The 26,398-nt window shown below is 38.1% G+C and overlaps 3 protein-coding genes across 3 annotated transcripts in view; 1 reads left to right on the top strand and 2 right to left on the bottom strand.

Moving 5' to 3' along the window:
• The window catches only part of CHPT1 (choline phosphotransferase 1), a 36,119-nt gene extending 34,019 nt beyond the window's left edge, over positions 1-2,100 (top strand). The window contains exon 9 of the mRNA XM_060776874.2: positions 1,866-2,100. Coding sequence (XP_060632857.2) covers positions 1,866-1,910 — 45 coding nt within the window. The 3' untranslated portion in view covers positions 1,911-2,100. The remainder of the gene's footprint in view (positions 1-1,865) is intronic.
• Positions 1,892-9,678, bottom strand: SYCP3 (synaptonemal complex protein 3). Its single transcript, XM_067469236.1, has 8 exons — positions 9,546-9,678; positions 7,417-7,495; positions 6,199-6,233; positions 4,922-5,039; positions 4,337-4,436; positions 2,643-2,741; positions 2,102-2,206; positions 1,892-1,945 (listed from the first exon to the last, which is right to left on the bottom strand). Exons 1-8 carry the CDS (start codon positions 9,676-9,678, stop codon positions 1,892-1,894), a joined length of 723 nt encoding a protein of 240 aa, XP_067325337.1.
• Positions 9,679-16,572: 6,894 nt separating this feature from the next.
• The window catches only part of GNPTAB (N-acetylglucosamine-1-phosphate transferase subunits alpha and beta), a 50,787-nt gene continuing 40,961 nt past the window's right edge, over positions 16,573-26,398 (bottom strand). Inside the window, exons 17-21 of the mRNA XM_067469235.1 lie at positions 23,476-23,561; positions 22,404-22,502; positions 20,687-20,854; positions 19,363-19,453; positions 16,573-18,273 (exon numbers count right to left, since the gene is read on the bottom strand). Coding sequence (XP_067325336.1) covers positions 18,196-18,273; positions 19,363-19,453; positions 20,687-20,854; positions 22,404-22,502; positions 23,476-23,561 — 522 coding nt within the window. The 3' untranslated portion in view covers positions 16,573-18,195. The remainder of the gene's footprint in view (positions 18,274-19,362; positions 19,454-20,686; positions 20,855-22,403; positions 22,503-23,475; positions 23,562-26,398) is intronic.

Below are 26,398 nucleotides of genomic sequence, written 5' to 3'. Positions count from 1 at the left end.
TGGTTTATGTTGTTGGGAATGATCTGAAGGATGCCGTGTAAGGACACAGTCATTGCTAGGTACTGCCATCTGACAAGCTGCTTTGAGTACTTGGGATGTTGTGTTTTCCTTTTTGATGTTTAGTTCACACATTCCAGTATGGACTTTGTCCCAAATGACCTCATGGGCATGTGACAAGAAACTATAATGACCACAGATGTTGCAGCACTTACTTGTGCTAGTAATGGTTGGGAAAATGTCACAAATTCCATAATTTTGTCCAACCCTGTAACCTGTTTGATATTATGTCTTAATTTCTATAGATATGAAAGAATGTCAAAATTGAATTTAAGGCTTCAGCCAGAAACAATTATGTGATTTGGCCCTATAGATATGAAATTGATCCCTACCCTAATTTACCCCTCCTAGTCCATGAACCTGTAATCCCCAGGCATTTGTATAGTTTGGTAATATGCTTTACTGGCATATAGGCCAGATACAAATATTGCTAAATCCTTTAAGTGCTTTTTGTGACCTCCACAATAGCCTTTGATCCCTCTATTTAACTCATAACCTTGAAGCAAATGAAAACTGATCTTTAACCAAAGAATAGTGCAAAAAGAAATGCTCACAAATAATGGAGATTTCAGAAGCCAGTGTTTTGTATTACAAATCTTAGATTTGCATGCTGCAATCCAATTCTAGATTATGGACAGAGAAACTGCTTGGAGTGGATTTAAGATTGTAAATCTTGCAATTTAAATAAACCCATACAATTCAAGGAAATTATCAGAGAAACTGGAGTGGGTGGAACCACAACTCCCCTTGTTCTATTGTCATAATTTTTAGGAAGATATTGTGATTTTTCTAAGACAATATCCATAGTAATATCAGATGTAAAGACCAAGTGGATTTTTGTTAAAATTCATCACTTAAATATTCCAAGTTTCAGTGGCTAAATCTACAATGTTTTGTAGACATGAAAATGTTGTTTCATTTTAGGGTTTAAATTACCTGCATGTTACAATACAAAAATGTACAATATTTATTTATTTGAAAACAATGAAACAAATCTCATTGGATTAAGCTTTCGCTGCCTGGAGAAAGGGGCATTTCAGCTGGAGATAGATACTTTATTAATATACAAGCTTTTATTCAAGGATCACTTCAGATATCTTAGTTTGGAGCTTTTCATTCAGTTACATGAACTGTCACAATAATTATTCATGACATTCCTTTTTTAATATTAACAGTAAACTGATTTATCATCTATTCACATATGGCTTACAGAAAGACCATAAATTGGCAAATTATTACAGCACCTTACAATTAAGGAAATCTTAAATTAGCAAAATATACACTGTAATTTAAGGCAATATGAACGTTCTTATGCATAGTTGTTCATCTCTCATTAAAGGTATATTACTCTGGTTGATACACAAGAGAATATTTTTCCTCACTTTCAGGTAGTATCTATAGAGGTATAAACATGTTGTTGCAGGCAAACAATTATTTCAGTATGATCCAACCCCCTGAGTTCTCCTAGTTGTCTTTTATGACTTCCTAATATAATATATCACTTCAGAATATTTGCTTAAGGACACTTAATTTGTCAACAGGGCCTGCGTATCTCCAGCTTTCAAAGTTGTGTCTTAACTGCATTAACTAGCTATATAACTTAAGTGGTGAAAGAAAATGGGTGCAGTCATGTTAATACTACAGAATGATAGCAGAAGTTGACAAAATAAACACATTTAGTAATTTCTTCTATTGATATAAAGAATGCCATTTGATTTATTCTCAAACACTATGTAATTTTTAACATGGAATACAACATGGGCTCTTTTTCTTCTTGGCTAATGTATACATTGTATCATGTTACTTAGGTACAAGTTGTTTCTCCACTGAGCCATCAGAATAACATGGACTGAAGAGATTTGCGAACAGTTGCCATCTCTTGCTGTTGCTGTTATGAGAAAAAAGGAAAAATACTGATCAGTTGTAACATTTTGTACCATAGTGTTCTGACTCAAATTATAAATGCTGAATGTTTAATTTTTCTATTTAAATGTTCTATTTTAAAATGTTACTGAAGTTTTCATAAATCAGTGTTAACACTTACGGTGTCCATCATTATTTTTTTTTGCAACATAGCCATTTCCTTGCGAAGTTCACTTTGTGCACCTGCTAAAAGACTTTCATGACTCTTCTCCATGTCTTCCATAGTCTAAAATAGGAGTTCAATTTCATGAAAATCTGATGTAGGTTCATATTAAGTAATGCATGTGAATTTGCCCAATTGGTTAAGAAGAGGAAAACTAACAGTCTGAACATGTTTTAGTATTTTAGATGTGTTGCTGTCAAAGCATTGGAAGTAAAGTTACATTTAATACTGTTAAAACTCCACTCAAAGCATTATTATTATTATTATTATTATTATTATTATTATTATTACCACCACTATTGCTACTATCCCACTTTATCTCCCTATAAAGAGACACAAAGCAGCTTCAGTTCTTGGTGCTACTTTACAAAAAAGGTTATTTCAAAACTGCTCAACAAGAAAAGCTACAAAGATAAGAGATCTACAGCGCAGCAATATAGCCAACATACATCTACATATATAAAAGCCAATGCTTTGCTTTAAAGAGCAGATACTTGACCTTTAAAAACTGTTCATACAGCTGTTTAATTGTCTTCAGTCTCTGACCCTGAACGATTCTTGCTTGTTGAAAAACCTTTTGTTGTTGCCGAAACATGCTCTAAAGAAGGGACAGCGACGACATAATAAAGGTACAATAGAGTCAGTGACTCAATCATACTGGGTTAGATCCAGATTTATACATGCACAACAGAGCTTTCTGCTGCCTCCCTCATAGCAGATCCTGTGCCCCCTGAACAAAATATGCAGGGGCTCTGGTCACCTTGCTGACTCTGGTTACTTATGGAAGAAGGATTCCCCTAAGTTAGGTAGTGATATCTTTCATCATCAGAGCGCTACTTTTTTTGACTCTTAAAAACTTCTCACAACAACTACAGTTGCATTCTCTGATCCTTTGTTTAGCAATTTTGGAGGGACGCTCATGAGGAAAGAAGGGCAAGAAACCAAAATCTATAGCCAGGCCATTTTAATGTTAATTATATGGAAATTTAAAAATAATGCTATTTTTATATGTGAATTTCATTGATTTATAAGTCTCTGCTTTATATTCAGATAAGGGCTCGTGAACAAGCATGAGCCCTTATTCTGAGAAAATAGTGTAATGTGTTTTCTCTTATACAGTGGCTTACCTAATTTCACCTTGCTGGTATTTAGTATGTGAATACTTATATTTCACTGAAATCTGTGCTTATTTAAACATCCTTGGACATTCCTAACTCTGTAAGTTTTCATATCCGTTATCAATTTGAGGAACAAATTGTTGAATTCCAACAGTCTTCTTCCTTCAACCATACCTGCACCATTCCATCAGGTTCACCATCTTCTGTACCCAAAGAAGATTATGAACCTGATGGACATGTGTAGTTATGGTTGAAGAAGAGGATTGTTGGAATTCAACCCCACACTGCCCAAGTCCAAGTCCTCAATGAGGAACAGTCTAGTTAGCTTAGCATAGACTAAGGGTTTCCTTTCCCCCATGTCTCCTGAATGACAGTAGGAATGCATCTTTTTTTTTCTCCTCTCTCTTTCTGCTCTCATTCTGATTGTTTAAAATGGATATTTTTCTACTGCAAGCTTTTTAAATCCGACTTCTGCCTTTTACACTTTAGTATGGAGAGTATGTGCTGTGTGCTTTGAGATCTCTCTCTGCTTGTGTATCAGAAGAGATGTAGTGATTGGGGTTTTCCCTCCCTTGAAACCTTAGAGATGGATGGATGTTAGAGTAGCTCAGACCCAGTTCTTGATTATTAAGGAATACAGTTATTTCTTATTATTGTAAATAAATCTTTTGTGATTTTTTAAAAGATTGGACTCTACATATTTGCCTCCTAAGCTCTGAATTCTTTACAACCACATCACACAGTACTTCATGCTCTGCTCACTAATGAGCTGATGCTCAACTTTTATATCCCGTTTGTTTTTGGATACTCTGCTATATGTTAGGGTAGTTTTTCCCTAACACAAATCACGGCACAAGTATATTAGGTTTATACAGAACTTAATTCATGTGCAAATTACTGCTTGAACATCAGTCATTTTTTCCAAATCTTTTCAACTTCAGTAGATTACTGGGCTTACTATGTCTGCTACCTCTTCCATAGGTGAATGATAATTTCCCATGCTCTGATATAATAAAATATGAGATACTGCATTTGGCATTTAACACAGTTAAAACTAAATCTAAGTAAAACAAACCGCTAATTTTTCTTCTTGTTCTTCTGCCTTCTGCATATCAGCATCCCATTGATGAAAAACATGCATGAACTGCTGAGAATATTCTTGGTTGACCTTCAGCCTAAAATATACACATTTTTAGCACCTAAAATAATATGGCATGCCTTACAAAATAAATGCACGGGTATTAATAATGGATAAGTTATAAACTCAGTGTAAAGGTCACACAAAACTTAAATAACAAAGTTTTGCTATATTTGTGGGAGCACAGACCTGTCTGTTTTCTATCAAATTGAAAAAATAAGATGTTAGATTCAATTTAGTGATAATCCTGACATTTTTTCAGAACATGAATTTCAATTAATGTCAAGCCATGTTTACTCAAAGGCAAAATGTACATATTCATCTTGCCCCAGCCTTGATGTTTTGGGAAAAGTCACTCTGGTTGGATTGTTGTAGTTTTTCGGGCTATATGGCCATATTCTGGTTTTTCCACATGAGTCTGAAATCCATTTGGGGACCATCAGGAACAGACCCTTCAAATAAGGTGATTAAGTAAGACAATTGTCTGCAAAATATACAGATTGAGTTAAAATAACTCTTTACCTCTGGTCCTGTTGTGTTTTCCAGACATGTTCTATCTTCTGGTTGCTTGTTTTGAGAGAAGCCTTTGTGTACAATTCTAATCTTTTCCTTTTAGCTAGAAGAGCTTTATTAATGTCCGCTATAGAAGACAATCATTAGGTAGTGTATTTTTAGAGGACATTCTACAACTTAAAATTTATAAAGTCCATTCAAAATGAAAGTGAACTCCTTCATAGTGTAACAGTTCTGCCTGAGGAACTGCACTGCACCAACTTGTTTACCTACCCCACAATTTACTGTTGAATTGCTGGAGCCCCTCTCTCTCCCCTACCTCCCATCTCAAGCCATTTCTACCAAGACAAAAGTGGAGGTTGTCACAGAATCATCTAGCTATATACCCACAGCAGACCAAAAATGATTTGATCATTTGCTGAGGTCCATTGGATATCTCAACAGCAGTTGCAACAGCTTTGTGTCTGGGTCCAGGGGCTTAGTCACGCAATAGCCAAGGGGAGATCTTCAGTAAAGAAGGGAGAAGTATTAGTCTCCAAAGCAAGTGAAGAAAGACATGCATAGGGTTAACTTTCACGTTCCATGTAGTACTAACTGCTTACTAAAATGTCAGCTGTTCTCCCAGAGTTGAGAGAGGCCCAAATTCTTTAATTATTTCCAAGGAACCTTTTGCCTGACTGATGATGTTAGAGGTAAAAAGAGGTGTTCAGTGGACTATGAAGAGATTGTCAAGAAGAGATTTGTGCTGTAATGAATCACCGATGGAAATGTGTGTGAACCCTGCAGCTACTCACACCTGCACCAAAGCATAGTTTAGCACGGCATGGGCAAACTTCAGTCCTCCAGGTGTTTTGGACTTCAGCTACCACAATTCCTAACAGCCAGTAAGCTGTTAGGAATTGAAGTCCAAAACACCCAGAGAGCTGAAGTTTGCCAATGCCTGGTTAGCATGACATATAAATACAGCTAATATAAACTAGTTCCATGCTATTCAAAACTGCTCTGTGAGCATCTTTCCGTGAAATTATGCTAACTCAATGAAATATTCTTTGCATATTTAAAATTAAAACTGCTGGTCAGCTATATCAATAGTTTAAGAAGCACTGAATGAGACATATTTGATCGATAACTATAAAATGCAAGTGCTTAATGTGAGTAGCAACAAGGTGCTCCTTTTATAAAACAAGGTGCTGATTTTATAAAACAAAAGGGAAATTAAAAACAAAATCTTGTTAGGCTGAAATATTAGATGCTGATAGATTTTTTAAAATTTAAAAGGCACATACCTCCAAATCGTTCCAGCATATTCTGTACTTCTCCCCTATAAAATGTTTCACAATTTAAGACATTATTATAAAAACATCAGTTTTTATCATTATATTTGTAATAGCAACAAAGTTGAAGATATTTAACACTATATTATAAGGAGACCAATTTAAATTGATACCTAATTCAGAAAGAACTTGTAAGTATGAATGACAATATTAAGATTGTGAAGGGGTGTAATTTTATGGTTATAATTCTCTATGAGAAGTGTTTGTTGCTGTGTGCCTTCAAGTCATGTCCAATTTATCATTTTTCTAAAGCACACCTATTACGGTATTGGTGGCAAGATTTTGATCAGAGGGGGTGTGCCTTTGCCATCTTCTGAGGCTGAAAGAATGTGATTTGTCCAAGGTCAACCAGTAGGTTTCACAGGCTCAGTGGGGATTTCAATTGTTCTTTATTGAAGGTGCTAAAAAAGGTGACAGTTGCTGCATTATTTTTAGGATACCTGGAAATTAGGGCAAATTTAAGGCTTCAATTCTAAACATACATACTCATTAGCTAGGAAAATGAAGTGATAGAATTACTCTTAAGAGTGTCCAGATTAGACTTTTATTGGGTTATAACTACCATGCTTTAAATACAGAATTCTGTGATTGATCCATATCTTCTACTTGAACCTTGCCACTTTTTTCCATGGCTTTTTGCATCTTTTTCTCATCATAAAAATTGAAGGAGTAAAGACAAAATATCCACATGATACCTTTTGACTGGTAGCACAGAGAGCTGTCTGTCTGAATATTAACTAGGGAATTAACTTATTTCTGTATTATTCTACTTCATTAATTTATGTGAACTTTTTCTATGAATTCCCTTTTTCAGGTAAAGAAGCTACAGAAAAATTCCCTTCACTCAAATACTTCTATTAAAGGAAGCTCTATGTTGGAGAAAGATTGCTGTTGCCTCCAACCAAATATCTTAAAAGAAATTCTTTGTTATAATTCTAGGTAAAATATAGGAAATTATAAAAATACATTTAAACTATAGTTAATTATTTAGCCACACTAAATTTAACAGGCTTACCTCTAAGTCGACATAAAGAATACAATTATATTTAGAAACCCATACCAATGTATGAATACTAAATACTTCTGAATATAGTATTTTTAAAACATTGAAATCTAATTAATAATAACTATTTAATAGGACATTAGTATGCAATAATTAAAAACGTTTACCCAACATCTTCTTCAACTGCCCCATGAGGAGTCACTGAAGGCCTTTTCTTTCCATGTTTATCTATCACTGGAGTTTCATCTTTATAAGGGAAAATGCAATAATTTATAACATCAGTGCAGGATAACTGAAAATAAAGAATAGGTCAATCCCTTGATCTACACACAGGTCTTACCTTGCTCTTTAAATTAATTGAAGCTAGGGTTGTCTGCATATCACACACCACCTCTGTCCCTTTATATGGCTATGCCACTTAAAGTACATGGAATAAAATGCTGTACATAATTATATTGCTGTTTGTTGTTATTGCTTGCCTATAAAGTGTTTCTGAATTGATTATAATCTAAGGCTCTCATGGGCTTTTTCTTGGCAAGATTTGTTCAGAGAGGGAATTGCCTTTGCCTTCCTCTGAAGCAGAGAGTGTGTGACTTGTTCAAGGACATTTAGTGGGTTTCCATGGCCAAGTGCGGATTCAAACCCAGTGCTTGCTTATATAGTTCTTAAAGTATTGAAAAGAATGTATTTGAAAAATGCGACCATTATAAGTATAAAACTATTCATAATCATTAGTATACTGTACTACATAGCCAGGTCATGATGGGAAATAATACACACTAGCTGAACTTAATCACAAATCATACAAATCATTCATAATGAAATAATCTTTCATAGATAAGGTTCTACTTTATGTAGGCCACAAAAAATAAATAGCCAAACAAATCTATTGATTTAAGGTTTCATTCAACTCTCTATTGATATTGTTGTAAGACAAGCACTGTGATATGTCACTGTAAAGTAATACATAAGATACATATGCTTTCTCCATCATGTACAGAATTGTCTCTCTTAACAGGGACAGCGATAAAATAGAATAGATAGACTAGAATAATTGTATTGTCATTGCACATTGTACAACATAATTAAATGCTTTCCCCAGCAAACATCACAAAAGCAACACTCCTCTCTCTGCATTCCAACCACCATCGCACAGCCCCCAAAGCCACATCAATGCAAAACCATTGAGTTCAAAGGTTACAGGTTTAGGATAAAAGCTATATCTCAGTCTGTTTGTCTTTGTCATCCTGTACTGTCTACCAGATGGTAATAATTCAAAAAGGTCCACACCCATGAATAAAATAAAGAATACAAGAGGAGCCCTGCTAAATTACCGAAAAAAATCTATCTGGTTCAGCATTATTTCCCATAGTGGATTTACAGACAGGAGGATGCATCCAAGTGCAGAACTATAATAGCTTTCTACATTTTACTGTGCTTTTGATATTCTTTTTTCTGAGACAATTTAAAATGCTGAACTCTACAATCTTCTATCCTTAATATAGAAATAACACCTTTCCTAGAGCTTCAGCCTGCTGTTTTATATATTTTTAAAAACAATGTAAGGTGCATCTGCAGTGTAGAATTAATGCAGTTTGACACTACTTTAACTGCCATGACTCAATGGTATGAAATAATGGAGTTGTAGTTTTACAAGTTGTCTTTTATTTATTTTATTTATTTAAAACATTTATATTCCGCTCTTCCCACCCCGAAGGGGACTCGGGACGGAGCACAGCTTATGTACGGCAAACATTCAATGCCGGACAAGAATTCATATGGGTATACACATAAACATTAAAAACATTTATCAAAATATTAAAATACACCGTTTAAAACCGTCTTGGTCATCAGCGACAAATCTAATTGGCCTGGTATTATTTCCTATTGCTGCTTTATTGTCCCAAAAGCTTGGTCCCACTATCTTCTCAAACAAGACTTGCACAGGGTTGTTGTAGGTTTTTTCGGGCTATATGGCCATGTTCTAGAGGCATTCTCTCCTGATGTTTCGCCTGTATCTATGGCAAGCATCCTCAGAGGTAGTGAGGTCTGTTGGAACTAGGAAAAAGGGTAACAACAGACCTCACTACCTCTGAGGATGCTTACCATAGATGCGAAACGTCAGGAGAGAATGCCTCTAGAACATGGTCATATAGCCCAAAAAAACCTACAACAACCCAGTGATTCCTAACATTAAAGCCTTCGACAATACAAGACTTGCACAACTGGAAAATGTGATGACTATTTTGTTTTTACTAAAAGTTAAAAAAAAACTTTAATAACATATTCACCACACCTTCTCCAATATCCTCTTCAGATCCACTCAGATTTTTTTTTGGATTTTCTTCAAAATCATACGAGAGTGCGACTGGGTCTTCCTGCAACGGTTTAGCAGCTTTTCCTCCAGATTTTCTTGCTGTTGGCGCCATGATCTAAATGTGATAAAATATATTTGCCTGTTTTTTAAAAAACAATTTTTTTTAAAAAAAATCCATGCCTTATTTTGTTTTTTCAAGTATGGATCAATATGATGTCTGCCTTTATGGCAGGCATGGGCAAACTTGGGCCCTCCAGGTGTTTTGGACTTCAACTCCTATAATACCTAATAGCCTACCAGCTGTTAAGAATTGTGGGAATTGTAGTCCAAAACATCTTGAGGGCCCAAGTTTGCCCATGCCTGCGCTGTGACCAAACAACCACACATCTCTTAATTAAGGACTTCTATTTTTAAAATTTAAATTTAATTTAAATGTGATAAAATGTTGACTAGCCAATGTAGCTGATATTTTTTAAAAATAACTTTCACTGGGTTGCTATGAATTTTCCGGCCTGTGTGAAGTTGGAATTTTTAGTATTATTAGTTCAGTGCTTCTTTGCTCCCAAAGAGAATAATAATAATCATCCACTACATGAATTAAAACTATGATTGAATCCATGGATGTAGAATCAGTAGATACAGTTGGGCAAATGTATTCAACAAATATTATTACTGTAAATTTGGCTTCCAGTTTTTGTTTCCAGGCCTAATTTGAAATGCTAGCATTGATTTAAAGCTCTAAATGGCTTAGGCCCCTTCTACACTGCTATATAAAATCCAGATTACCTGCACTGAACTGGATCATATGTCAATGTAGACCAGGCATGGGCAAACGTTGGCCCTCCAGGTGCTTTGGACTTCAACACCCACAATTCCTGACAGCCTACTGGCTGTTAGGAATTGTGGGAGTTGAAGGCCAAAACACCTGGAGGGCCAATGTTTGCTCGTCTCATCATAGAGTCATATAATTCAGTTCAAAGCAGATAATGTGGATTATCTGATTTGATAATCTGGATTATATGGCAGTATAGAGGGGCCCCTAGAAAGAAAGATTGCCTCATTCCGTACAAAATCTATTCATAAACTTCAATCTTTTCCAAAAAGCCACTTAAGGTATATTACTTATTATAACTAAACACATATGTTAATGGCATCCAGGCTCTATAATTTCCCCCCAGAAAACACGGCTGGCTTCAGCTATTTCAGGGCTCTTCCACACAGCCCTATATTCCAGAATATCAAGGCAGACAAACCCACATTATCTGAGTGTGAACTCAAATAACCCAGTTCAAAGCAGATACTGTGGGATTTTCTGCCTTGATATTCTGGGATATAGGGCTGTGTGGAAGCCCCTTAAATATCAACAGGATATCTTCAAATGGTTTTGAAGCATTTGCTGATTGTTTTATTATTACTGTTATTTTTATTTAGGTTGTTTTTACAATGGATGTTAGCAATGACTAGGATTTAGTTTCTTATACAACATTTATATAACAAATGCACACACGGAGTATGAGAGATTGAAAGAACCCAGATAAGAACAAAAAGGGAAAATATCAGCCCATGTACAACTCCAAAAGGGTTGATCTCTATTATGCTATCTGTAGCCCCTTCCACACAGCTGAATAAAATCCCACATTTTCTGCTTTGAACTGGAATATATGGCAGTGTGGATGCATATAGCCCAGTTCAAAGTGTTTTGGACTTCAACTCCCCCAATGCTGTTAGGGGTTTTCCGGGCTGTATGGCCATGTTTCAGAAGCATTCTTTCCTGGCATTTCGCCAGCAGCTATGGCAGGCATCCTCAGAGATTGTGAACAATCGGGGCCAGATAACACCTCCCAACAAAGGACTCCCCTATTCAGGAAGCAGTCAGACCTTGAAGCTGCAAGGCTTTTCAATGCCAATCAAAGTAATTAATTGCAACATTCACACTTGCCTCAAGCAGACAAGAGTTCTTTCTCCTACCCTGGACCTTCCGCAGATATATAAACCCCACTTGCCTAGTTTCCAACAAACCTCACAACCTCTGAGGATGCCTGCCATAGATGTGGGTGAAACATCAGGAGAGAATGCTTCTGGAGCATGGGCATACAGCCCAAAAAACTCACAGCAACCCAGTGATTCCGGCCAAGAAAGCCTTCAACAATGCATGGTAAGACTATTTGTCCATGAAATATGCTGCCTGGGAGTGTGGCGGAATCTCCACACTAAGCAGAGGTTGGAAGACCATCTGTCAGGAGTGTTTCCATTGTGTGCGCCTGAATAGCAGGGGTGGGGTTAGACCGGATGACCCTCAGGGCCCCTTCCAAGGTCCCTTCCACACAACCCTATATCCCAGAATATCAAGGCAGAAAATCCCACATTATCTGAGTGTGGACTCGGGATAACCCAGTTCTAAGCAGATATTGTGGGATTTTCTGCCTTGATATTCTGGGATAGAGGACTATGTGGAAGTGCCCTGTATTTGTTAATATTTTTCTGAAATAGTTTGTACATGGTTTCAGACCAATATTGAGGTTTGGATGGACAACGGAAATAGAAATTCCAGTAATGGTGGTGCTAAATCTACATTCTAGTTTTGACACTATTTTGTCAGGGCTTAAAGCTATGGAATCCTGGGAGTTACAGTTTTACAAGGTCTTCCTGAGCCTTTTTTTTTGCCAGAGTGCTCAAACAACTCCTACAATTTCATAGTATTATTGAGCCATGTTGTTTAAAGTGCTGCCATTTCTATAGCATGGGTGCAGCTAGGGTTAAACAACACAAGCATGTTCAATAGAATTGATTAAAACACATGGCTGTATTCATTTATGATTACGGCCCTGTGTGTGGCCTCAAGATGAGTTATACAGACAACTTTTAGGCTGTGTCATAGGTGTCCTTTTAGTTCCTACTCGTGTATAACGTGAGTAATGTGTGGAGGCGTCCTCCTGCCACTCCAACCAAGACCCGTCTGCCTTTTTATCTTCGCACCACAGTTAAGCTGTTTGCCGTTACCTCCAGTTACCTCAGCCTTGCACTTTTCCCGCCAAAAATTACCTCAGGAATATCTTTCGAGGTTTAAGAGCGCTTCCACACAGCCATATAACCCAGAATATCAAGGCAGAAAATCCCACAATATCTGCTTTGAACTGGGAGTCCACACTGACAAATATTCCAGTTCAAAGTAGAAAATGTGGGATTTTATTCAGCTGTGTGGAAGTTGGGCCCAAGTCTATCTTCTAAGGGCTCTTCCACACAGCCATATAACCCACAATACCAAGGCAGAAAACCCACAATATCGGCTTTGAACTGGGTTATCTGAGTCCACACTGACATATATTCTAGTTCAAAGCAGATAATGTGGGATTTTATTGAGTTGTGTGGAAGTTGGGGCTAAAATCTGTCTTCCAAAGGCCCTTCCACACAGCCATATCACCCAGAATATCAAGGCAGTAAATCCCACAATATCTGCTTTGAACTGGGAGTCCACACTGACATAGATTCCAGTTCCAAGTAGATATTGTGGGATTTTATTCAGCTGTGTGGAGTTGGGGCCTAAGTCTGTCAGAAGTCTGCCCTTCCACACAGCCATATAACCCACACTATCAAGGCAGAAAATCCCACAATATAGGCTTTGCACTGGGTTATCTGCGTCTACACTGACATATATTCCAGTTCAAAACAGATAATTAGGGATTATATTGAGTTGTGTGGAAGTTGGGGCCTAAGTCTGTCTTCAAAGGGTCCTTCCTCACAGCCATATAACCCACAATATCAAGGCAGAAAATCCCACAATATGAATTGGATTATCTGAGTCCACACTGACATATATACCAGTTCAAAGCAGAAAATGTGGGATTATATTCAGATGTGTGAAAGGGGCCTAAGCCTCAAAACAAACCTTCCCTTACAGTAGTTCGAGGCTGACTGACTAACCCTTTTCCTCACTCAAAAAAACCCTTATTTTTTGTCTATCCCAATCTGTTTCCAAATGAGAAAAATGTAAAGGCAAGCAATGGAGTTGTATTGTTCTTCCCCTCCTCTGTGTATCTACACGAGGGGAAAAAATGGAGGATAAAACCTGAGGCAGTGATGGTGGACTGAGGAGAGAGGGTAATAAACACTTTCTTGAACACTTTCTTAGAAGAGAGGGTAATAAACACCCTTCACTCGCTGACCATTATAATGATCCACACTTTTTGGGTTGCTGTGAGTTTTCCAGGCTGTATGGCCATATTGCAGAAGCATTCTCTCCTGATGTTTCACCCACATCTATGGCAGGCATCCTCAGAGGTTGTGAGGTCTGTTGGAAACTAGGAAAATTGGATTTACATATCTGTGGAAATGTCCAGGGTGGAAGAAAGAACTCTAGTTTGTTTGAGGTAGGTGTGAATGTTGCAGTTGGCCACCCTGACTAGCATTGAATGGCATTGCAGCTTCAAAGCCTGGCTGCTTCCTGCTTGGGGGAATCCTTCATTGGGAAGTGTTAGTTGGCCCTGATTGTTTCTTGTCTGGAATTCCCCTCTTTTTTGAGTGTTGCTCTTTATTCATTGTCCTAATTTTAGAGTTTTTTAAATACTGGTAGCCAGATTTTGTTAATTTTCATGGTTCAATGGCTTCTCTGTGTATTTGGGCATGGTAGTTGTTAGCGTGGTCGAGCATTTCTGTGTTCTCAGATAATATGCTGTGTCCAGGTTGGTTCATCAGGTGCTCTGCTATGGCTGACTTCTCTGGTTGAATTAGTCTGCAGTGCCTTTCCTGTTCATTGATTCGTGTTTGGGCAATGCTGTGTTTGGTGAACAAATGCTATATTCAGCAAAGAACAAGAGGGGATCCCCTCTGCAGAAGTCTACCATATACCATACAGCTGCGGAAAAGTCTGACATAGGGACTCACTGTGAGAAACAACAAATATCTTGGAACAGTTTCTTCTCGTACCAATGTTCAATGTATTGTCGAAGGCTTTCATGGTCAGAATCACTGGATTGTTGTGTGTTTTCCAGGCTGTATGGCCATGTTCCAGAAGCATTCTCTCCTGATGTTTCACCTACATCTATGGCAGGCATCCTCAGAGGTTGTGAGATCACAACCTCTGAGGATGCCTGCCATAGATGCAGGCGAAACGTCAGGAGAGAATGCTTCTGGAACATGGCCATACAGCCTGGAAAATACACAACCACCCATTAAGGTATCAATTTAAAAAATTGAAAACAAAATATACTGTTAGTCATTGAACATCAACAATCTGAAAATGTATTAATTTTATACAAACTTTAAAATCCCAAATTCCACCAATGTTAAGAGCCCAAACTCGGCATTTTATAAATACATTATATAATGTATTTAACTGCGAATGAAAGGTGAGCAGGGATGGAGCCACTATGACTTCTCTAAGGAAGGTGTTCAAAAGTCTGTATTAAACAAAAAGACCCTTTTCCTTTATTTTCACAAAACAAACTGGAAAGAGGGATGGGACAGAGAGAAGAGCCTCTCCAGATGGTCATAGAGCTCTAGTGGGCTCATAAAGAGAGATATGGTCCTTCGAATAACCTGGATCAAGCCAGCTTTGGCAAGTATGTATAAATAAACTGACATGCAGGCTTGGCGAAGAAGGTAAGAACAAGATGGGACAATATAAGAAGACAGAAGATTGATTCAAATGCCGGATTATTTATTTATTATTTATTTATTTATCGTGTCAGGAGCAACCAGACATTGGTATAACATTTTTACCAAACAAACAAACAGACAAAACACAAAGTTTGCAAGCTTGGTAGTTGATTAAATGTCCTTTGACCAGTAGCTGGCCACGGAGTGCCTCTGGTGTTGCCGCAAGGAGGTTCTCCATTGTGCATGTAGCAGGGCTCAGGTTGCATTGCAGCAGGTGGTCAGTGGTTTGCTCTTCTCCACACTCGCATGTTGTGGATTCCACTTTGTAGCCCCATTTCTTAAGATTGGCTCTGCATCTTGTGGTGCCAGAGCACAGTCTGTTCAGCACCTTCCAAGTCGCCCAGTCTTCTGTGTGCCCAGGGGGGAGTCTCTCATTTGGTATCACCCATGGATTGAGGTGCTGGGTTTGGGCCTGCCACTTTTGGACTCTCGCTTGCTGAGGTGTTCCAGCGAGTGTCTCTGTAGATCTTAGAAAAAATATTTCTTGATTTAAGTCGTTGACGTCCTGGCTGATACCCAAACAAGGGATGAGCTGGAGATGTCACTGCCTTGATCCTTTCACTATTGGCTGCTACTTCCCAGCAGATGTCAGGTGGTGCAATACCGCCTAGACAGTGTAGTTTCTCCAGTGGTGTAGGGCGCAGGCACCCGTGATAATGCGGCATGTCTCATTAAGAGCCACATCCACTGTTTTAGCGTGGGGAGATGTGTTCCACACTGGGCATGCATACTCAGCAGCAGAGTAGCATAGCGCAAGGGCAGATGTCTTCACTGTGTCTGGTTGTGATCCCCAGGTTGTGCCAGTCAGCTTTCGTATGATATTATTTCTAGCACCCACCTTTTGCTTGATATTCAGGCAGTGTTTTTTTAGGTAAGAGCATGATCCAGAGTGACTCCCAGGTATTTGGGTGCGCTGCAACGCTCCAGTGGGATTCCTTCCCAGGTAATCCTCAGAGCTCGGGATGCTTGTCCGTTCTTAAGGTGAAAAGCACATGTCTGTGTTTTAGATGGATTAGGGATCAGCTGGTTTTCCCTGTAATAGGCAGTAAGAGCACCTAGAGCTTCGGAGAGCTTCTGTTCTACCATCTCAAAGCCAGATGACAAGAACCTACTGTATCTTGGAATAGAAGTAGATGGAATTTCTTTATATGTTAGAGAATACATATAACAATACCCTCCCCTTCCATATCCCCTGCAATACAATAGACACCTGTGTAGATATAAATTACTAACCAAAACTCCACAACCTATATATCATACTTTTCTTTATGTCTCATCTTTTTTTTCCTTCCCCCTCTTTCCTTTTTGTTATAAAACTGTAAAAATGAAATAAAATTTTGTGAAGCAGAAAGAAATTAAGCAGCTTTGGCTTTATTGTTTCCTATAACCTAAAGCTTAAAAGAAAAGCTAAACAAGTGATCTTTTAACGATTTATTTCATTTAAAACCAGGTTTATGCACTGAATAAAGAATAAGGTGCTTTTTTCTATTTAAAAATATTTAATAGTTTTGAGAGCGTTAAACAGCTGATATTTTTCTTTTTTGACACTCACACATTATAACATTCTGAAGTCAATTACATAATATATCAATAACATAGAGGAAAAGAAAGCATGTATTTTACAGCACATGTGCACTGGAAATCACATCTCTTCATTATAAAATATTTTTTCTATTTTACCTAAAACCTTCTTAATGTCATGATTTCTTTCATAAACATCTCCTTGAAAACCTTTCCCCACCCCTTTGAATTTTTTTGTGATGTATCTTGAAAAAAAATAGGGGAATCACCAGACCTCATCCCAGTTTTTGAAATGTAATACTTGATATGAGAAATAATTCTGGATCATGCTAATACACTTATGTCATTAAAACAATACAATGTATTGACAAATCTTCAGGCGAGGCACTTTTGTTGCTCAATATACAATACTTGTATAAATAATAATTACAATGAATCCCTTTCACTTGATAATAGCCCTATTTTTAAAATTAGGAATACAATTTACTAGACTGCTATTTACACATTGATCAACAAAAGGCATTACATTGGCATCAGAAACTAGAATCACCAGCAGAATAATACAGCAATAGGGTGTGGTCATTTCAATTATTCATTGAGAAAGTTTTCTATAGTTGATTCTATAATATATATTTAAATTATAGGCAATAGACATCTAAGCTGGTAAAATAACACCAAAGGCTACAATCCTGCCACTTTTGTGCTTAAAGAATAAGTTCCATAGCACTGCAATAGATGTACAGTTGAGCTATCATGCCTGTCCTATGAAGCTATTACTATTCCCAAAGCTGTCAGGTAATTCATCTCAATAGCAGGTTTACTTCTATGTTCCTAGAAGTACCTAGAAGCCGACTCTTTCTCAGTTCCTCTGGCTGGCATGAATTGACTAGTTGCAACGGGGACCAAATGGTACAACTGTGACAAGTATCAACTAATCTAGGGAAAATTTGCAATGCAGTGATGTGAAAGCCAATCCATATCCACCTACTAAGGATGAAGGATTATAGCCAAAACAGGTATGTTTACTGTTCAAAGAATAGGACAAAAAGATGAAGCTACTGATTATTTAATCAGTAGCTTCATCTTTTTGTCCTATTCTTTGAAGATCAGTAGCTCACCAAAAGTCTTGGGATGAAGGGATACAGCTAATAGAATCATAATATCCTCAAATTATATTTAGCTGGCAATGGCCACTGCAATAAATGCAGCTATGCTTCATTCAATAACCCTTTTTATAAAAAGGATAATTCACTCAGGAGGTATCACTTATGGGTTACATCCTTTACCCCCTTTCAAAGTTCAGTAGCATGGTCATAACATAGAATTACAAGGGCTATAATGGGTGGGAACACTTCTGTTCATGCCCAGGACACAATTCTCAAGACACTTCTGAAACAAAGATTTCACATGCTCGTTACATGTTGAGGTAGACTGATTCACAAACAAAATTCTTCTACACCTTCATTCGTTCATGGCAGACTTCTTTTTGGATCCTCCTCCTTGGAAAAATCTTTCGCTTGATGGCTATTAGCTGAAAAATGAAAGAACAAATAATCTTTATTTCCCAATTACTATTTTGTGTGAACAAGCACGCTGCTCCATTTTGTCTCACTTTGTCTCAGGAATCCAATGGACATTACAGCCCCTTCAGCGATGAATAATTTCTCCTCCAGAAAGCAGAACAGATTCCCAACTTTATTGAAAAAAATGGCTAATTCAGGCTTGATTTTTTTTAAAAAAAAAAACACTCTTGAATTAAGATATATACATATCCTAAAGCAGGGTTCTATAAATATTTGTTTCTCCTAAGAGTCATAAGGTAAAGGGGTCAAAGTATTAGGCTGACAGTCATATAGCCAGCCTTACTTTAAGGGGTATACATAATGAGCCAGCTGTCTTAGAAAGTTGAGAAGGACAGAGATGTTTAAAGAATGTGCTCCACTAAGAACATGGTCTCCACCCCTGTCTGCTACCCTCATATGCAGGGGAAGATCCTTTTCCATCATGAATGGTGAAGAACACTAGTGTTCTTGGTTAGATCAACAAAGTGATTTGTAGCCAACATCATGAACTCCAACCTTTTGGACAGAGAATATACAAACAAGAAACATGCGAGCACAAAAATGTGTACAGAAGACACTGCCTTAGCTACAGAGCAGCTTCAGAGTTTGAATCCAGTGCCAAAGATTTAAAGAACTGTAGGCAGTCACTGTTCCTCTCAAAATTGTAATGTCTTTTAAGATCCCTCCAAATGGTTTACCCAACTCTCACAATTCCTTATCATTGGCCATGCTGATTTGGACCCCTAGAAATCAAATGTCTGAACATCCTAGAGGACCAAGAACTCCCCACCTAGTTCAAGCTTTCGCTCTCACTACAGTCATCTTTGCACCCATTACTTTTTAATTACTTCTCTTGAGCTCATTTCAGAGACTTGGTATTTTCATGATAACACATCTGGGTCATGCAAATATATTGGGAAACTAATTTTGACTTAATATTACCATATTTTCTACAAACCCTTTACTAGGACTTCCCATGCTATATACTTCAGCTTTTTAAATGATAAAAGATTTTAATATTTACAAGGTTTACATATGTACACCATTATAGCTTTTACCTGCTCAGCAAAAAATGAGGTGATGGTGAACACAATCAATGTCACTAATACACAGTGTGTCCAAAACTTCAGCTTGTCCCTGTAGGCCCTCCTAAACACAGTAGGAAAGAAACACATAACAATGTTGAAATTAAATATCTTATACAGCAATACTGAACTCTTTTCTCCAATCTGCATATATTCAAAACTGTAGAAGAGGGAGTTATCAACAGGTTTGGAAAAAAAACTCAGAAGTATGTAGAAGTAAAAAAGATTATAGGAGAAAAGAAATTAAGACAGAATGAATATGTTTTGATGGACAAACAATATTGAATGTTGTGTGGAAGGATAAAATGGAGCTTCCTAGAAAAGTGCATGTCTGGCTGGCTGAAATTGAAAAGGAAATTTTCTTTTTAAAATATTTTTATTATTTTTATTTTATTTTAATAAAATTTCAATAATTTATTGCAAGACGAAGCAAGGAGGAAAAATGCAAAAGTAGGGGGATGGTGGTGAACTGGAAACAGGAGGAAAGAAAAGTATCACCACATCCTTCCTTAGATTTTTCCCTCAGCAGTGAGTGCAATTTGCTCTTTTGCTAATTAAAATCTTAAATAACCAATCAACAGGAAGCATACATAAGCTACTAAACTTAGAGTAGGGGGCATTCCTGCAAGCCACCCTTCTGGTAAGATGCTATAATATCTCAATTTTTCTCTCTCTCAAAATGGCAATAAGAGATGCTTATAACTTCCAGATACCATTATGGGAGGGGCCACAGATGAAAAAAAAGGTATTGAGATGAGATGGAGAATTCCTTGGGAGGGGCTGTGTGCATGTTTTTTGATATTTTCATGCTGCCAGTAAACTGCATAGTTTTCAGTCAAAACTTCACCAGAGTTTGTGTCAATTTGCTGAAAATATCAAAACATGAGAGAAGCAGATGTGGGAAACACAAAAGTGGGGTCCAGGGCTGCTTGTAGCCTATGGACTGCATTTTTTTTACCTCGACTTAAAATACGATTTTATCTAAAATATAGTGTCACACATTTTAATTGAGATAAATGAGACATCATAACATAAAATGCCTAATTAATATGAATCTAAAAACAGTGATAAGCACTATAACAATTTTTTTTGCTTTGTCCAGGTAGTGGATTATTACTGTACCACAATACAGTTCACTTATCTTTAAAAACAAGTAACTTTAGCAAGCGTGTGTTAAGTATTAAAATTAAACTCAGACTACTCAATGAGGAAGAAAGATTTCTTTATGTTTTGCACAGGAGGTTTAATTCTAGATTCCCATACAATACAACTTATTTCAAGGCCCTAAAAGACTTACCATTCCTGAAGTTCCTGTGTGTGAAGAAAACGATTCCGATATTCCCTTGGCAGCTCAAACTGAGATGGGATGGGAAACATTGATTCATAAAAATCCCTAAGCACGGCTTTCACTGTTTGAGCATCCTTATGATTGTGATCAATGTTGTCATTAAGACAAACAAATTTTCTGGAAAAAAGCCAAAAACTAATTGAGATGCCAATCATTTTGACAAGATGCAATATGGTTAAAAAAGTGTTTTATTAGATTTATAGGCATCTTAGGGGAACTCACAGAATATTAAGCCAGAGCTGCTAGTTCTTAATGCTAGAGTGTTAATGCAGTAAATGTTATAACACAATTATAGTTGCAATTTAGCAATATCCAAATTATTATAGGTATCTTATAATACAGACAATTCTGATGTTGTAATTTATGGTTAGCATCCTGTTGGTTACTCCCAACTAGAGTAGACCCATTCCATCAATTGCTAAATGGTGAGTCACTGCATAGCTAGATCTGATTGATAATGCACCTGATCTAATCAGAACTACAAGTTTTCCATCTATATGTAATTCATATATTTATATATATTCATATATTTCCATAATACAGAACACTAAACCAGAATTGCTAGGACTTTTTGGTAACATGTTAAATCAGTCCATGTTATAATACAATTTTCAATCAGCAATATCTGATGGGCTATAAAATTTCCATAGATATCATATAACTTGGAAGGAAACTCTTATGTATGTATTGTTGTTGTTCATTCGTTCAGTCGTCTCCGACTCTTCGTGACCTCATGGACCAGCCTACGCCAGAGCTCCCTGTCGGCCGTTACCACCCCCAGCTCCCTCAAGGTCAGTCCAGTCACTTCAAGGATGCCATCCATCCATCTTGCCCTTGGTCGGCCCCTCTTCCTTTTGCCTTCCACTTTCCCCAGCATAATTGTCTTCTCTAGGCTTTCCTGTCTCCTCATGATGTGGCCAAAGTACTTCAACTTTGTCTCTAGTATCTTTCCCTCCAGTGAGCAGTCGGGCTTTATTTCCTGGAGGATGGACTGGTTGGATCTTCTCGCAGTCCAAGGCACTCTCAGCACTTTCCTCCAACACCACAGCTCAAAAGCATCGATCTTCCTTCGCTCAGCCTTCCCTAAGGTCCAGCTCTCACATCCGTAGGTGACTACAGGGAATACCATGGCTTTGACTAGGCGGATCTTTGTTGCCAGTCTGATGTCTCTACTCTTCACTATTTTATCGAGACTGGACATTGCTCTCCTCCCAAGAAGTAAGTGTCTTCTGATTTCCTGGCTACAGTCTGCATCTGCAGTAATATTTGCACCTAGAAATACAAAGTCTGTCACGGCCTCCACGGTTTCTCCCTCTATTTTCCAGTTGTCAATCATTCTTGTTGCCATAATCTTGGTTTTTTTGACGTTTAGCTGCAACCCGGCTTTTGCGCTTTCTTCTTTCACCTTGATTAGAAGGCTCCTCAGCTCCTCCTCGCTTTCGGCCATCAGAGTGGTGTCATCTGCATATCTGTATGTATGTATTACTTAATAAATAATATGTATGTATTTTCACATCATTATTGCCATTCTCCATATTAATGTATGGCCTGTGGTAACAACTGGGATTCATTATAAAAAGAAAAACTAGTTGTATAAGCAGTTGTAATGCTTTCTATAGAATAATATTTGAGGTAATCTCTACACTGAATAAACATTAGAGCATACCTGGGATTTTTCCGTATGTCGTCAAGTTGTCCAACGACATGAGAAACATTGGTACGAATCATTTTAAAGGCAACCTCCTCCTCTCCCATAATTTCAAACCTTGTTGTCAGAAGAAAAGGCAAGTCAAAAGCAATAACATAAATAGTATGAATACACACTTGACAGCAATAGAATGCCATGTATTAATATGAGCTTGTACTATCAATCCCTAGTTATTATGTTTAATTTGTTTACTTATTAAAGAAAGCACAGCTTTATAACAATAAGCCTTCCATACAAAAAAATCTGCTTCACTTTAATATGCCACTGTTATTTGTATTCAAAGATGAAAAATGGAGGTTGGAAAATTGGAGAAATTTGTCTTAGTGCTACGTGGTGCAGTCCCCAGTTTCTTCTTGTGAGCCTGATGAACATGTATGCAAGCAGAATGCAGGTCATTATGGGAAATTGGGCTCCATATCCACAGATTCTGTATCCATGGATTTAAGCATACACAGAAAATATTTTTTCAAAAAACTGCAAAAGAAAATCTTGATTTCTTGATATAAAGTACATGATCTTACCATGTCTGTATAAAAATGAGACTTGAGCACCCATGGATTTTGTCATCCGTAGGAGCTTCTTGAGTCAAACCCAGGCAGATACCAAGAGCACTTTGAATAAAATTTACCTGCCAGCGACATCTAGTAAGAAATTTTTTATTTAAAATCAAATCATACCCTTATTAACCTTGCGTCTAATACTATTCCTGCTATTGGTACAACCCTTTTTCTTGTTAGTTCCATGAAACCAGAAATAATATTCTTGGGCATGCTGCATGGCTCCATCCCAGTCTTACTAAGTATCTCAATATTTGAATGGTTATTTGCATGGTTTTTTATTGTCTTTACTAAAGCGATACAGATAATTATTTAACTATCATATTTTAAACAGAAATAATTCTTACTTCTATCCATGTCATGTTTCAAATAGTAGATATCTAGCAAATATTTCACAACGTATCTTTTCAATAGTTTAGATAGTTTGATATATGTTTGATAACTTTACTCAAGCACTAAATAAAAATTGATACCTGTATTTGTTTTTGTCCTTATACGTTTTACGAATTCTTTCAGTTACAAGCTTACAGTTGGTTAACAGGTTTTTAGTCACTGGAGGCTGAAATGATACAAACAATAATTGGAGTTATGTATTTTTAATGAATACAGTCTTTCAGTATTTTAAATGGAAAAATTATACAGAGAATTTATTTTCTTGCTCCATGAACCGATGTTTATTACTACTGAGCTATTGCAAATCCTCTGAAATGCAATACTTATATTATAGGGGAGAAAATACCTTTTGTAATTATTCTCTGAAAGTTGTAAAATGTAAATGTAACAAGCAGCAGCAGAGCAAAAATGCTTTGGCATGAGCCAACAATGCCAAACAGAAATATATGGCAAGCAAGTCCTGAACAGCTGGTGTAGATTAGTATTATTATTTCTAACTTAACTTAACCCCTACAGGCAATATTCACAAACAATTCTAAGAAACAAAACACCCTTATTCTCAAGTGAAGTCTTTTATAGGTTTAGGCTTGTTCCTGGAAATCTAGCAACTGATATAGTTCAAAAATAAATTAAGGCACGATGATAGAAATGAAAACTATTGTGGTGCCATTTAAGCAGGCTGTTAATTAAATAATATAGCAGCTGAAAGAAAAGTTCACCAATGCACTTTTTCCGAGGATAAAATATCTGAAAATAGACTACCTAACAAGAAAGGCTTGGATGTCTCACAGTAACTAAGCTGTCATATACCAGCCACTTCCTTAAAAGGTAGTACCTTTCAAATCTTTGGGACTGTGACTTCCTTCAACCACAGCTAACATAGATAGCCATTGGCTATGCTGGGGGTAAATATAGGTTGCTTACCTGTAACCGTATTTCTTCGAGTGTCCATCTGCGAAATTCACACCTATGGGTTTCCCTTTGCGCATGCGCAGAAATCTGGAACATTCTAAGTTTGATGAATAAAAAAATGATTATTTAAGGCTCCGCCCACCTCCCCGCCCCCTCGGTATATATATCCCGCCGGATGCGGGTGAGCTCTAGTTCCCCAGCGCTAATCGCAGCTAGGTATAGAGGCATGACAGAGGGGAGGACGGGCGGGTTGTGTGAATTTTGCAGATGGACACTCGAAGAAATACGGTTACAGGTAAGCAACCTATATTTATTCTTCGTGTCCTCTGCGAAATCCACACCTATGGGTGAATAGCAAGCTACTGACCTGGAGGTGGGTCATGCCACGCAGGAGAAGAGGACAGCTCTGCCAAACGCAGCGTCTTTCTTTGATTGTATGTCCAACTTGTAGTGAGAAGCAAACGTGGAGGGAGTAGACCACGTAGCTGCTCTACAGATTTGGTCCAGAGGGACTCCTCGAAGAAAAGCCTGGGACGTGGACACCGAACGTGTCGAGTGAGCCACGACATGAGAAGGAGGTTCTTTCTTTGCCAATTGGTAAGCTAGTTGGATTGTTGAAACAATCCAGGAGGCCAACCCTTGAGAGGATATCGGGTGACCCAACATGTCTTTTCTGTATTTCAAAAACAACCTAGGTGACTTCCTATAGGTGGAGGTCCTATGTAGATAAAAGGAAAGTGCCCTCTTAACATCGAGGGAGTGCAACGCTACCTCCAACGGGGAGGATGGGTTGGGGAAAAAAGCTGGCAGGATAATATCCTGTGACATATGGAAATAGGAAACAACTTTGGGTAAAAACGTAACATCGGTCCGAAGGACCACTTTGTCTTCGTGGAACCTGATATATGGAGGATCTGAGCGGAGGGCTGTTAGTTCGCTCGATCGCCTAGCAGACGTGATGGCCACTAGGAATGCCGCTTTCCAAGACAAGTGGGAAATGTCGGCAGAGGCCATCGGTTCAAAGGGCGGTTTTGACAACTGAGATAACACTAGTTCTAGGCTCCATTGAGGTGAAGGGAGGGATGCAGGAGGGTGAACATTTTTATAGCCCTTGAGGAATAATTGAATGAGGTGGTCTTGAAAAAGGGACGGCAAGCCGAACTTTCTACGGCCGGAGGAGATTGCTGCAATGTAGCATTTGACCGAAGAAAGGGAAAAATTCTTGTTGGAAAGAAGCACAAGGAAATCCAATATCACAGGGGTGGGAGCTGAAAGGGGCGTGTGGCCTACTGTTTGTGTATACTTTTGGAAGGATGACCACTTATAATGATATGACTTTTTGGTAGTTGGTTTATGGGCGGCTAGGAGAATTCGCGAAACCTCATCGGATAGGTTCAGTGTGGTCTGATCCTCCACGCCGTCAGGGAGAGGGAGTGGAGGTCTGGATGGAGGACTAGTCCGTTCTCCACTGAGAGAAGGTCTGGGGTTGGAGTGAGTCGGAGGAACTCTTTGTTGGAGATCTGGAGAAGAGGAGCAAACCAGTGTTGGCGTGGCCACCAGGGGGTGATCAGGATGCAATCTGCATTGTCCTGAATTATCTTGGCTATGACTGGGGATAGGAGGGGGAGGGGCGGGAACAGGTAAAGAAGGCCCGGAGACCATAGGAACAGGAAAGCGTCTCCTAGGCAACCTGGGGCTGTGCGAGGTCGGAGCCTTGCACAATAGAGAGGGCAATGTGTGTTTACAGGGGATGCAAACAGGTCTATCCTGGGGACGCCCCACTTGCGAGTGAGAGTCTTGAATTGTGTGTGATGTAATTGCCACTCGTGATTGTTCTTTGAGGATCTGCTTAGGGAGTCCGCCAGTATGTTGTCCTGGCCTGGTAGGTGGATAGCTGTGAGGGTGATGTTCCTTTGGATGCACCATTCCCAGATTCGTGTCGATATGGATAGCAGAGTCTGAGAGCGTGTCCCCCCCCTGCTTGTTCAAATAATATTTGACTGCAGTGTTGTCTGTCACAATTTGGATTTTGCGGTTTGAGATGATGCGGACAAAGGCTCTGAGGACCTTTTCTACTGCCATCATCTCGAG

The sequence above is a fragment of the Anolis sagrei genome, chromosome 5, assembly GCF_037176765.1.
Source record: "Anolis sagrei isolate rAnoSag1 chromosome 5, rAnoSag1.mat, whole genome shotgun sequence".
NCBI classification, from domain to species: Eukaryota; Metazoa; Chordata; class Lepidosauria; order Squamata; family Dactyloidae; genus Anolis; species Anolis sagrei.
This window is presented reverse-complemented; position numbering and strand designations above follow the sequence as displayed.

Bases quoted from the DNA above. Each gene is read 5' to 3' on its own strand.
- SYCP3 (XM_067469236.1), bottom strand. From the start codon at position 9,678: ATGGCGCCAACAGCAAGAAAATCTGGAGGAAAAGCTGCTAAACCGTTG. The intron at 6,234-7,416 runs GTAAACGTTTTT...AACATTTTATAG, and splicing joins GCAGTTGAAGAAGATGTTGG to GGGAGAAGTACAGAATATGC. The intron at 5,040-6,198 runs GTATGTGCCTTT...TGTCTTCTATAG, and splicing joins TATGCTGGAACGATTTGGAG to CGGACATTAATAAAGCTCTT.